Source organism: Colobus angolensis, unplaced genomic scaffold (genome assembly GCF_000951035.1).
Source record: "Colobus angolensis palliatus isolate OR3802 unplaced genomic scaffold, Cang.pa_1.0 Scaffold233, whole genome shotgun sequence".
In the NCBI taxonomy this organism is placed as follows: Eukaryota; Metazoa; Chordata; class Mammalia; order Primates; family Cercopithecidae; genus Colobus; species Colobus angolensis.
The window spans coordinates 1,244,932-1,258,116 of record NW_012115522.1 but is presented as its reverse complement, the minus strand read 5'-3'; the positions used below and the strand labels follow the sequence as shown (position 1 = coordinate 1,258,116).

The window sequence follows — 13,185 nt, the reverse complement described above, 5'->3', positions numbered from 1 at the left end:
TTAAAAAAAAAAAAAAAAAAAATTTGGTTGCTACCCTCATTTCCTGGCACACAGCTCCTAACATCTTTGAGGTCTCTTAGGTTAGTGGTCCCCAATCTTTTTGGCATCAGGGACTGGTTTTGTGGAAGACAGTTTTTCCATGGACAGGGAGGCGGGGGATGGTTTTGGGATGAAACTGTTCCACCTCAGATCATCAGGCATTAGATTTTCATAGATCTCTAGATCCCTTGCATGTGCAATGCACAATAGAGCTTGTGATCCTGTGAGAGTCTAATGCCACCACTAACCTAACAGGAGGTGGAGCTCAGGTAGTAATGCTCGCTCATCAGCTGCTTACCTCCTGCTCTGCTGCCCGATTCCTAACAGGCCACGGACTGATACTGGCCTCTGGCCTGGGGGTTGTGGGGCTCGGGGGTTGGGGACCCCTGCCTTACATGATAAATGTCCTTCTGTTCCTGAGTTGTATCCCTTAGGGTAAACAGGTAATAAAGTAAAGTACTTTCCTATGTTCTGTGAGCTGCTCTAGCAAATGGTCAAACGCAAGAAAGGGGTTGTGAGAACCTCTGATTTGTAGCCAAGTCAGACAGACATTGTGGGTTTTCTAGGGACCTGCTACTTGTGATTGCATCTGAAGGGAGGGACAATCTTGTGGGACTGGGCCCTCACCCTGTGGGATCTGATGCTAACTCGAGGTAGTCAGTATCAGACATGAACTGAATTATAGGACACACAGCTGGTGCTGGAGAATTGGTCAGGATGGGGGAGAAAAAAAATCATACATCTGGTGATCAGAAGTATTGAGAGATGTGTGAGTAGAGGGAAAAAAATGGTTTGTTTTCCCTATACACCTTCAAAATATGCATACCATTTGACCTACTAACTCCCTGTATTGTAATCTTAGGGAATTAGTCACAGACAGAAGATTGTCATTGCTTTACTAATTATGGTATTGAAAAATCAAAACAATCTTAAGGCCAGGTGTGGTGGCTCAGGCCTGTAATCCCAGTGCTTTGGGAGTTGGAGGCGGGAGTTTCAGACCAGCCTGGACAAAATAGTGAGACCCTATTTCTACAAAAAATTTTAAAAATCTGAAAGTTAGCAGAAGATCAATTAAATCAACTATGACTGTATTAGGTGGTTATTAAAAATTACATTGTAGAAAAATGCTTATAGACATAAAGTTTAAAAAGCAGGCTACAAAATAGAAATTAGTGTGAATCTACTGTTTGGGAAAACAAAATATATATGTATATTTTGAGAAAACAAAATATACATATATATGTATTTTTTTGTTTTGGTTGGTTGGTTGGAGCGAGAATAGTCACTTGAAGAATAGTCACTTGAACCCAAGAGGCAGAGGTTGCAGTGAGCGAGATGAAGTCTCGCTCTGTCTTCCAGGCTGCAGAGCAGTGGCAGAATCTTGGCTCACTGGGTGACAGAGCAAGACCCTGTCTCCCACAAAAAAGAAAAAAAGAAAAAAAGAAAAAAAAAGAACTACCTGAGACTGGGTAATTAATAAAGAAAAGAAGTTTAATTGGCTCACAGTTTCACAGGCTGTACAGGAAGCGTGGCTGGGGAGGCCTCAGGCAACTTAAAATCCTGGCAGAAGGTGAAGAGGCAGGAGGCACGTTTTACATGGCTGGAGCAGGAGGAAGAGAAAGAGCGGGAAGGTACTACACACTTTTATGAACAACCAGATCTTGTGAGAACTCACTCACTATTATGAGAACAGCAAGGGGGAAATCCACCCCCATGATTTAATCACCTCCCACCAGGCCCCTCTTCCAGCTCTGGGGATTACAATTCGATGTGAGATTTGGGTGGGGACACAGACCCAAACTACATCAAAAAGCTTATGTGCAATTTTACATTTTGAAAAGTGTGAGAAGGATTGGTTTGGAATACTCAAGCTGAGATACCCGCACAATGTTTCATATGGTGGGATACATGTCACCCTAGATAAGCAGATGGTTTTACACAGTACACAAATAAAGAGGCTTTTTCTTTCTTTCTTTTTTTTTTTTTTGAACAAGAATGTGTCTCTTTTAGTGAGTACTGGAGTAAAATAGATTTACTACACCAAATCCAATTTTCATCACTGCCATTGCTTAGAAGCAGGGTAAGTTTTATAAGTAAGTTAAAGTTGATTGAAGAAAAATGGTAATTACATAACAGTACAGGTGACCTGCAGATGTGGCAGTAATTTGTAAGTGCTAGTTAAATGATATTGCTACTGCATAATTTGGAAGTCCTGATACTTTTCTCTTGTGTATTTTAAATTCTAACAGGAAGAAACAGAGGGAGTTATTTAGGATATGCCAAGAAAAACAAGAATCAAACCCACCCTCAAAGTCATATTAAAGTAGTGTTTACTTCCTGTTATTGATCTCTTTGTAAGACATGTTCATGAGTCAGCTGTGTATTTAACAATTATGTAAATAGTTATCATGTGGGTTTTTACTTTATTAACATATCTCTGGGAATAATATCAGCCATTTATTTTTAGGACAAATTTTTCAAATTTTCAAAAAAAAATTTTTTTTTTTTTTGAGATACAGTCTTGCTCTGTTGCCCAGGCTGGAGTGTGGTGGTGTGATCTCGGCTCACTGCAACCTCCACACCCCGAATTCAAGCAATTCTCCTGCCTCAGCCTCCCGAGTAGCTGGGACTATAGGCACCCGCCACCACGTCCGGCTAATTTTTGTATTTTTAGTAGAGACGGTGTTTCACCATATTGGCCAGGCTGGTCTTGAACTCCTGACTTTCTGATCTGCCCGCCTTGGCCTCCCAAAGTGCTGGGATTACAGGTGTGAGCCACCGCACCCGGCCCAAAAAAGTTTTTTAGCATATGGGGCCTTCCTCTGTCATCCAGGCTGGGGTGCAGTGGCACAATCACAGCTCACTGCAGCCTTGAACTCCTGGACTCAAGAGATCCTTCTCAGCCTCCAGAGGAGCTAGGTCTTTAGGTGCATACATCAAGCCCACCCAAATATACATATACATACACACACACACACACACACACACACACACACATATATATATTTTGAGACAAGGTCTTGCTCTGTTGCCCAATCTGTTCTCAAACTCCTGGCCTCAAGCAATCCTTCCACCTCAGCCTTGCAAAGTGCTGGGATTACAGGTATGAACCACTGCACCTGGCCCAAATTTTCAAATTTAGAAAAAAATTTTCAAACTTAATAATGGATATGAGTCTGTAGTCCACATAACAAACCAATGTGATAATGAGTTAGGTTTTGTTTTGGTTTTGTGTTGCTAAAGTTCCCATTCCAGGATCAGGTGGGCCAACTGAACACTCAATTTTGGGGTGTCTATATGTAGAATGTTTGCCATCTCATTCACAGCACCTTATGTTTTTATGTATCACTTTACTTAATCTTTGCTTCCCCATCTAAACTGTAAACCTTATGGGAAGAAACCACAAATTTTTCCCTTTCATATCCTCAGTACCAGCAGAATAGCTTGCTAAAGTAGATACACAAATTCCTACTGCAAGTCACTGGGTATATTCATCTAAAACTTTAGAAAAATTTTTATTATGGAAAAGTTCAGATGTACGCATTATTGATGCATCATCTGGCACTTTCTAAACTGTTTCATGGGTGTATAAGATGAAAGCCAGGGAAAGATGTCACTTACATTTGTGCTTTCTCTTCACCAATAGCAAAAGCAGAATACAGTACACCATGGGAAAGACACTGTTGTACGAATTACAGAGCAACCAGAGAGAGGAGAGGCTCCTGACTTCCACAGCCAGCATGATGTAGGCAATGATCAACTGGGTGTGGGCCCAGGTGAGGGTTCTGTAGAACAGCCTCATGGGCCAGGATCTGATAAACTCATTGGCAAAGGAGTGAATCAGGTAGTCAGCTTCCACCATCACAGCCCAGCAAAGGAAACCAAACACCTGTCCTGGATGGAGTCCGTGCCACCAGGCAGAGAAGGCAAATGTCTGCAACAACGGCCATGCCCTGCTGTGCTGAAATACAAGCCGTCGGAGCCATCGAGCTGTGCTTTGGTTCCACTTTCTTGCAAACACAGATATCCTGTGGGTTCTTTCCAGGGTCCAGATGTCCGCATCAGGGACATATCCCTCCTCTCCAGGGCTCTGACCAAGCTCAGACCCAAAGCCCGCTGCGTGGAGGAGGGAGTCATCCAGGATCCAGTGGGAGTAGTAGGTGAGCTTGAAAAGCCCAGCTGTGGTCCACACAACATAGATGCACTCAAATTGCTGGCAATCGGTCAGTCCTGCTCCTGCATCCACCATCCTGCTCACTGCCACGTTTATGCATTCTAGTCCAAGAATCTGCAGACCCCTCCAGCTCAGAGCCCAGAAAGAGTGCCTGGGATACAAAGCACTGGACCCTTGAACACAAGCCTGAAATCGCTGGAAGGAGCACAGAGAGCCTCCTAGGAGAGCAGGGAAAAAGAGCAAGTAGCTGAAATAGGGCAGTGCCTTACACACATGCTCAGACAAAGAGCTCCTGCTCCTGATGCCTCCAGATGCTGCCTCCACTTTCCCCTCACAAATGTCCAGAGAGAGGGATGTGACCCTCTGGGTCAAGAGCATGAGAGAAGAAAGAGTGATGCAGAACCTGCAAGATAATTTTTTTTAAAACATAAAAACACTCTGTATTTATTCTCTTTCTATTATTCCAGTCTGTCATACATGATCTCACAGGAAATACATAGGTCTGTATAGCTAAGATTAATCTCATGGCCTGAAGGACCCCACAAAAAATAAATCTTAAAATAAATCAATCTTATTTATTTTTTATAGAGATGGGGTCTTACTATGTTGCCCAGGCTGATCTCAAACTCCTGGGCTTAAGCAATCTGTCAGTCTCGGCCTCCCAAAGTGCTGGGATTACACTTTGGGAGTGTAAACTGGGATTACAGGTATAAGCCACCACCCCCAGCAATATTTACACATCTTAAGTATACAGTGGAGCTAATATACCCCAAACTTTTAAGAGTAGTTACCTCTAGGGAATGAGATTAGAATAAGAAGATCTTTCACTTTTTGCTTTGTTTGAATTTTTTGTAATGATCATGTGCTTTTTATAAATAAGTATATGTATATCTGTAGGAATATGTATGTATATCGCATATATATTTTGTTTGTTTTAAAGAAAAAAAGATGCACACATTTACACTCATGTTCAACTTGAGAAGCTTCCCAGGGATCTCAGAGATCCATCCCATCTTCTATCCTGAAATCTGCCATCCTGAATAGGAGAATTTGCCTGGGAAATTTTACTTTAACAGCTGAAGACTCTTGACTTAATTCAGAACCACACATTACTCCAATTTGAAAGCTGTGGAAATAAAAATGGAATCATGGCTGGGTGCGGTGGGTCATGCCTGTAATCCCATCACTTTGGGAGGCTGACATGGGTGGAACCCTTGAGCCCAGGAGTTCAAGGCTGCAGTGAGTTATGATTGCACCACTGCACTCCAGCCTAGGCATCCAAGTGAGACCCTGTCTCAAAAAAAAAAAGAAAAAGAAAACGAAAAAGAAAAAAAAAATGAAATCACTTGTGTTAAAAAGCAAAACAAAACAAAACAATTCTGACAAACAGAGCCAGGGAAAGGTGTGAAGAGAGGGTTCTCAATGCTTGTATGTCAGATAACAAAAACTACCACAAAAGACTGCAAAAACCACAACCTTGCACAAAAACCATTGCAACCCTACCCAAAAAAATACTTTTGTGAGGTCACCTGCCCAGCCACTGCCTGCCCAACCACAGACTGGCATCACCCTTGTCATTGATCCTGTATTCAAGGATAATGATTTCAACACAATTGTGTAATCCTCCTTATTTTTCTCTTAAAACACTTTCTCTTACTGGCTGGGTGTGGTGGCTCACACCTGTAATCTCAGCACTTTGGGAGGCCGAGGTAGATGGATCACAAGGTCAAGAGATCGAGACCATCCTGGCCAATACGGTGAAACCCCATCTCTACTAAAAATACAAAAATTAGCTGGGCGTGGTGGTGCGTGCCTGTAGTCCCAGCTACTCGGGAGGCTGAGGCAGGAGAATCACTGGAACCTGGGAGGCGGAGGTTGCAGTGAGCTGAGATTGTGTCACTGCATGCCAGCCTGGTGACAGAGAGAGACTCCATCTCAAAAAAACCAACCAACCAACCAAACAAACAAAAACTTTGTCTTCCTTTACCTACCTGAATACACATACTATGGCACACATATTCCCACTGTAATGCCCAATCCCTAAATACGTATCATTTTCTTTTTTTATTTTTTATTTTTGGAGACGGAGTCTCACTCTGCGGCCCAGGCTGGAGTGCAGTGGCGCAATCTCAGCCCACTGCAACCTTTGCTGCCTCCTGGGTTCAAGCGACTCTCCTGCCTCAGCCTCCTGAGTAGCTGGAATTACAGTTGCACGCCACCACGCCCAGCTAATTTTTGTATTTTTAGTAGAGACAGGGTTTCGCCATGTCTGCCAGGCTGGTCTTGAACTCCTGATCTCAGGTGATCCGCCTGCCTCGGCCTCCCAAAGTGCTAGGATTACAGGTGTGAGCCACTGCTCCCAGCCATAAGCATCGTTTTCTTTTCTTTTCTTTTTTCTTGTTTTGTTTTTCCTGAGACACGGTCTCACTCTATCACCCAGCCTGGAGTGCAGTGGCACCATCTTGGCTCACTGCAACTACTGCCTCCCAGACTCAGGTGATCCTCCCCTCTCTCCCTCCTGAGAAGCTGGGACTACAGACATGTGCTACCACACCTAGTTAATTTCTGTGGGGTTTTTTTTTTGTAGAGACAGGGTTTCGCTATGTTGGCCAGGCTGGTCTCAAACTCCTAGGCTCAAGTGATCCACCTGCCTCAGTCTCCCAAAGGGCTGGGATTATAGGTGTGAGCCACCATGCCCAGCCCCATCATTTTCTTTTAGGGAGCCTCTTTCTGTTTGTTATTTAGGGTGACATCAGGCAGGATCAAGTAAATGGGGAAATTAAACATTAGTCAGAGATGCAAATAAGAGAATGATGAGGAACATTGTGGGAAATGTTGATTATAATATTTCCAAGAAAGGCCTACAACAATTAGGATCCGAGACTTGGGAGAAATTTGCCATAGAGGAAACAAAAACTCGGTAGTGAAGAAAAGATAGGAAGCTGAAGATTTTAAATACAAACCGGGTCCTGGCTGTAAGACTTTGCCTAATGTGGGATTTGTACTAAGGAATGGATCACAGTGTGTGCTGAGCCATTAGCAGTTTGAAATATGGTCTTAACCAATCACCTGAGCTCTTACTGCTTCACCATCAAAGATTCTGCTGGCAAGATCATTGAGGAGAACAACGAATGAAAATTAGGCTGGGTACAGTGGCTCACGCCTGTAATCCCAGCACTTTGGGAGGCTGAGGTGAGGTGGGCTGATCACTTGAGCCCAAGAGTTTGAGAGCAGCCTGGGCAACATGGCAAAACCCCATTTCTACAAAAAAATATGAAAAATTAGCCCTATGTGGTGGCGCATGCCTGTGGTCCCAGCTACTGAGGAGGCTGAGGTGGGAGGATTGCTTGAGCCTGGGAGGTCGAGGCTGCAGTGAGCCATGAGCATGCCACTGCACTCCAGCCTGGGCAACAGAGCGAGACCCTGTCTCAAAAAAAAAAAAAAAGGGAAAGAAAATTACAATGACACACTCTACAATCAGAAACGCTGTCCTGTGGAGAGAAAACAACAGTCTTCCAGCTGCTGCTGTCTCCATCCGTCTGTCTGAAGATTTAAGAAAAACTGACCTGCTTACTTGACTGATTCTCACTGGAAGCAAGGTAGCCTCCAAATGCCACCAAACCCTGCTCACTCACTCTCTTTTATGGACTGAATGTGCCCCCAAAATTCCTATGCTAATGGCCTGACCCCAGTACCTCAGAATGCGGCTGTATGTGGAGTTAGGGTCTTTGAAGATGTGATTAAGGTTAAATGAGGTCATTAGGATGGCACTAATCTAATATGCACAGAGTCCTTATGAGAACAATTAGGACACCGATGCATGCACAGACAGAAGAGTGACCATCACACGGACACAAGGGGACACTGCCACCTGCAAGCCACGAGAATGGCCTCAGAAGAACCCAGCCCTGCTGACGCCATCATCAGTGACTTTCAGCCTCCAGAACTGTGAGGAAATGAATTTTTGTTGTTTGAGTCACCCAGTCTGTGGCACCGTGTGATGGCAGCAGCCCTGCTGGACTAGCAGAGTCCCCCATTCCAGGTCTGCTCCAGCCTCCCTCACATCCAGCCAGCTCCTGTTCAACTTGCCCTCCCAGCCTCATCAGGCCCCAGCTCCCTACTGAAATCCTGATTCACTCCATCCCATTTGGTACTTCCTACACCCCACCCACCTGCCATCTTTCCTTTTCCTTAGAGCAGCCAACCTGAAGCTTTTGGTGAAAATAGTGTATTTTTTTTTTTTTTTTTTTGAGGCAGTGTCTCCCTCTGTCACCCAGGCTGGAGTGCAGTGATGCAATCTCCTGTCTCAGCCTCCCGAGTAGCTGGGATTCCGGGCATCCGCCACTATGCCCAGCTAATTTTTGTATTTTTAGCAGATATGGGGTTTCGCCATGTTGGCCAGGCTGGTCTTGAACTCCTGGCCTCAAGTGATCTGCCCACCTCGGCCTCCCAAAATGTTGGGATTATGGGAGTGAGCCACTGTGCCCGGCTGAAAATAGTCTTCATAGGAAAAAAAAAACAGAAATTCTGGGTATAGTCAGGATGGCAAAGCAAGTGAACCAACCACAGGCTAGAATCAGATGGGTGACCACCTGGAGCATCACAGCCTCTGTGCGCCAAGTGACCCTGAAGCCAATTGTGATCACCAGAGACAGCCAGGAACATGGGATCTCCAGATCACAAAGCAATGTTTCCCCTCATCTCACGGATCTTGCTGATTCATGACAACACTTCTCTAGACTGTAATTAGCTCTTGATTTCTGTTTTCTAGATGGGGTGCCTATTCTTCTTCAGCAAGATGGGAACAGCTGAGTCTGAAGGAAGAGAAACACTGACACAGCAGCGGCCTCTCCCAGCAGCCACCATGGGAAGATTGATACCTGCAAGTGGAGTGTCCACTCAGCCCGTGCTGAGGCTGCCAGACAGTGCTGAGTCACTTCTGGGCAGGCCTGCTCTGTGGGCTCTAGGATTCCTGCTTTGCCCTCCCTCTCAGGCACAATGACAACTACTGTTCAGTGCCAAACACTGCACCAGGTAGGCAACACGTGGCAGCGATGATTAGCCACAGAATCACATTTATATTCATTCTAATGAAACTGCCGTTGCAAAATTATACCTGAGACAGTGAAAGAAGTCTGACCTAACCAACTCCATCTTGCTTCTAACCTCCAAGTTGTCCTTGTTCATTCCTGGGACTCATTTTGGGAGGAACTTAGTTTATAGCTTATAGTTTAAAACAAAGACGATCACAGCCTTTTCCCAAAACAAACCCCCTTCTTGCCTGGAAACTAGACTGCCTTTGTAGGACTGACAATTAGCCACAAGATTAGAAATTATGGTTTAGGAGTCCTGCAGCTGGAGATGACAAGGTTCTGACCCTCCCCAAATTGCTCCTGGGGATAACATTACTATTCTAAGGCCTGAGATCAGTGCTTGAGATATTTTGCAGACCCTGCCCTTGATGGGTCAGCTGGCACCATCCAGATCGATAAACTGGCTCATCTGGTCTTGTGGCCCCCACCCAGGATCTGACTCAGTACAAGAAGACAGGTCCGACTCCCTATGATTTCATCTCCAACCCAACCAATCAGCACTCTCAACTCACTGGCCTCCCGCTACCCACCAAATTATCCTTAAATACTCTGATCCCCAAATGCTCGGGGAAGCTGATTATGATGACCCTGAATGCTTGGAGTAATAATAAAACTCCTGTCTCCCGCATAGCCAGTTCTCTGGGAATTACTCTTTCTCTATTGCAATTCCCCTGTCTGTCTAGGCCGTGGAGAAGGTGAACCCATTGGGTGGTTAATTAACATTCACGACAATCTTGCAACACACTGTTGTTAGCCCCATGTCTTTTTCCAGAAAAAGATATGAGTGTGAAAGAGGTAAAATGACTTGCTCAAGGTCACACTGGACAAATGTGGAAGAATCAGGATTCCAACCCCAACACCCAGGTTCTCTCTGCTACCGCCATGGTACAAGAAAACCGCGAGAGGGCTGAGCGTGACCAATGAACAGGCTGCTTACCTCACAGAAGGAGGCTCATGCAGATAATACTCAGTGTAGTGCAGACCCAGGTGACACAAGGTCTGCCAGCTCATCTGAAAGCAGAAGGTCCACCTGTGGACTTGCTGCGGGGCCAGGGAACAGAGAAGAGCCACGGCGCAGACAGCAGGGGTGAAGATGAGCACGGCATAGGGACCCATGGCAGCCACGGCCAGGGCACCTCCTCCAGCCAGGAGAAAGAGGTACCTGAAAGAGAAGGGACACCCTGGGGAGAATGACTCAGAACCACGCAGCAAAGGAATCACTGCAGATGTCACTCCAGGGAACCCCATCTGGATAGGCCCCACACAACACCTAAAGTAGCTGTGCTGGTAGCACTCTGGGGCCTTCCTTTTGTTCTTCAGAAGAAAAGAATCACAGGAGAAAGAGCCAGGGTAAATTTGTAAACTTCCGCCTTGGAGACAAATCTTTTTTTTTTTTTTTTTTTTTTTTGAGATAGGGTCTCTTTCTGTCACCCAGGGTGAGTACAGAGTTGCAATCATGGCTCACCATCAGCCTTGACCTCCTGGGCTCAAGTGATCCTCCCACCTGGGATGGACTAAAGGCATGCACCACCATGCCTGTTAACTTTTTATTTTTTTAGAGATGGGGTCTTGGTATGTTGCCCAGTCTCAAACTCCTGGCCTCAAGCGATCCTCCTGCCTTGGCCTCCCAAAGTGCTAGGATTACAGGCATGAGCCACATCCCTGGCCTGGAGACAAATCTTAATTCCTGCCTTAGTGGCCCTGGAACCTCTCTCTTTGATGCCCACCATTCAAGCGATTCCCACCCAAGGTATTCCACCACCTGCCCCTGACAGTCCTGGAAGTCTGGCTAGCAAGGACATCTTTGAAATCTCCTGGTACGTCGTCTGACTGAAACGTGCTGTGAACCTAGTGTAAAGGATCTCGAAGAGCGCCCAAGACATCCTCTCAAGACGAGCGCCTTCCTTTTCACCGGGTTGTGCTACCCGGAAGCATTCCAGAGGCTGACAGAGAAAGGAGACTCAATACTTCCCTTTGAAAAGTGAAAACTCAGAAAAATCTTTATATCCACCCTTCATCCTCACTACTGCACCTTAAGATCTTATGAGTTAGGATTTTGTTTTACTAAAGTTTATACAGTTTAGGCCAGGCACAGTGGCTCACACTTGTAATCTCAGCACTGTGGGAGTCCAAGGAGGGAATATCACTAGAGGCCAGAGTTTGAGAGCAGCCTGGGCAATATAGCAAGATCTCATCTCTACAAAAAAAATTTTTAATAGCCATGCATGGTGGCACACCTGTAGTCCTAGCTACTCAGGAGTCTGAGGGGGGAAGATCACTTGAGCCCAGGAGTTAGAGGCTACACTTGAGCCATGATCGCACCATTGCACTCCAGTTTGGGTAACAGTGCAAGATCTTGTCTCTAAAAAAACCCAAAAGGTTGTTACAGTTTATTATGTCCTGTCATGAAAAATCGGCACAATCACCGCAGATGAAGTCATTGCAGAATCTTTTTTTCTTTTTTTTAGATGGAGTCTCACTCTGTTGCCTGGGCTGGAGTGCAGTGGTGCGACCTTGGCTCACTGCAACCTCTGTCTCCCGGGTTCAAGCGATCCTCCTGCCTCAGCCTCCGGAGTAGCTGGGATTACAGGCACCTGCCACTATGCCTGGCTAATTTTTGCATTTTTAGTAGAGACAGGGTTTCGCCATGTTGGTCAGGCTGCTCTTTAACTCTTAGCCTCCGTCTTAGACACTGTCTCAAACTCCCGGTACAGTGTTAGACACTGTACCTAAGGTGATCTGCCCACCTTGGCCTCCCAAAGTCCTGGGGTTATAGGCGTGAGTCACCGCGCCCGGCCATTGCAGAATCTGGACTCCTTTTTGACAGCACCAACACTGGCTTTTGGGGCCCCCTGACTTTCTTCATTCGGTCCTTGCATTCCTTTTGCTGTTTTCTTGGTGTCTTTTTCTCTCATCTGGGCTATGTCTTACAAGATTATGCTTGGGTTCACTTTTTTTTTGCATAATCCAGGGAATCATAAATCATGCCAGTTATCTTGCTACAACAAAATGCGGTCAGAATCTAAATACAAAGATGATCTCCATTTTATATATCATGTCCAGGAGATCTTGTACATTTTGGCTAGTTTTCCCCAAATTTCTTTCTCAGTACTGTTGCCTTCCCAGAGTGAAGGATGACCACGACCATATGTTTCCACCGAAGTTGTCAGTTGATTATGAACTCCTTTGTCTGGATAGCTGCTGTGTCTTTCATCACAGTGGCCAATTTTCAGGTGGCCAGGGAGGAAAAGAGCAGTGTTTGTCTTGTTTTTAAGACAGGGTCCCTGTTGCCCAGGCTGGAGTGCAGTGGCAAGATCATGACTCACTGCAGCCTTGACCTCCCCAGCTTAAGAAATTCTCCCACCTCAGCGTCCCTAGTAGCTGGGACTATTGGCACACACCACCATACTTGGCTAATTTTTAAAATAGTTTTCGTAGAGATGGGGATTTCCCGTGTTGCCCAGGCTGGTCTCGAACTCCCAGACTCATGCAATCCTCCTGCCTTGGCTTCCCAAAGTCTTGGGATTACAGGCGTGAGCCAGGGTGCCTGGCCAGTGTTTATTTAATGTTGTAAAATACCCACATTGATGAAATGGTTTGTGAATCATGCCTCTCTCAGAAGCCAAGGAGATGCGGATCTGCAGAGGCCAGGGAAGGTTCACATTGTGCACACTTGGTTCTTCCTTCTGCATTATATGGAGGCTTGTTTTTTAATTGGTGCCAAATTAATAAAGTTGAATGAAGGGGTCAGAAAAAGTGTGGAAAAGCTGGGCGTGGTGGCTCATGCTTGTAATCCCAGCACTTTGGGAGGCTGAGGCGGGCAGATCACTGTTCAAGGCCAGCCTGGCTAACATGGTGAAACCCTGTTTCTACTAAAAA

At 45.6% G+C, this 13,185-nt stretch overlaps 1 protein-coding gene across 1 annotated transcript in view; it reads right to left on the bottom strand.

Moving 5' to 3' along the window:
* Positions 1–3,380: 3,380 nt before the first annotated feature.
* Positions 3,381–13,185, bottom strand: part of MBOAT4 (membrane bound O-acyltransferase domain containing 4) — an 11,365-nt gene continuing 1,560 nt past the window's right edge. The window contains exons 2-3 of the mRNA XM_011944543.1: positions 10,244–10,468; positions 3,381–4,616 (exon numbers count right to left, since the gene is read on the bottom strand). Coding sequence (XP_011799933.1) covers positions 3,653–4,616; positions 10,244–10,468 — 1,189 coding nt within the window. The 3' untranslated portion in view covers positions 3,381–3,652. The remainder of the gene's footprint in view (positions 4,617–10,243; positions 10,469–13,185) is intronic.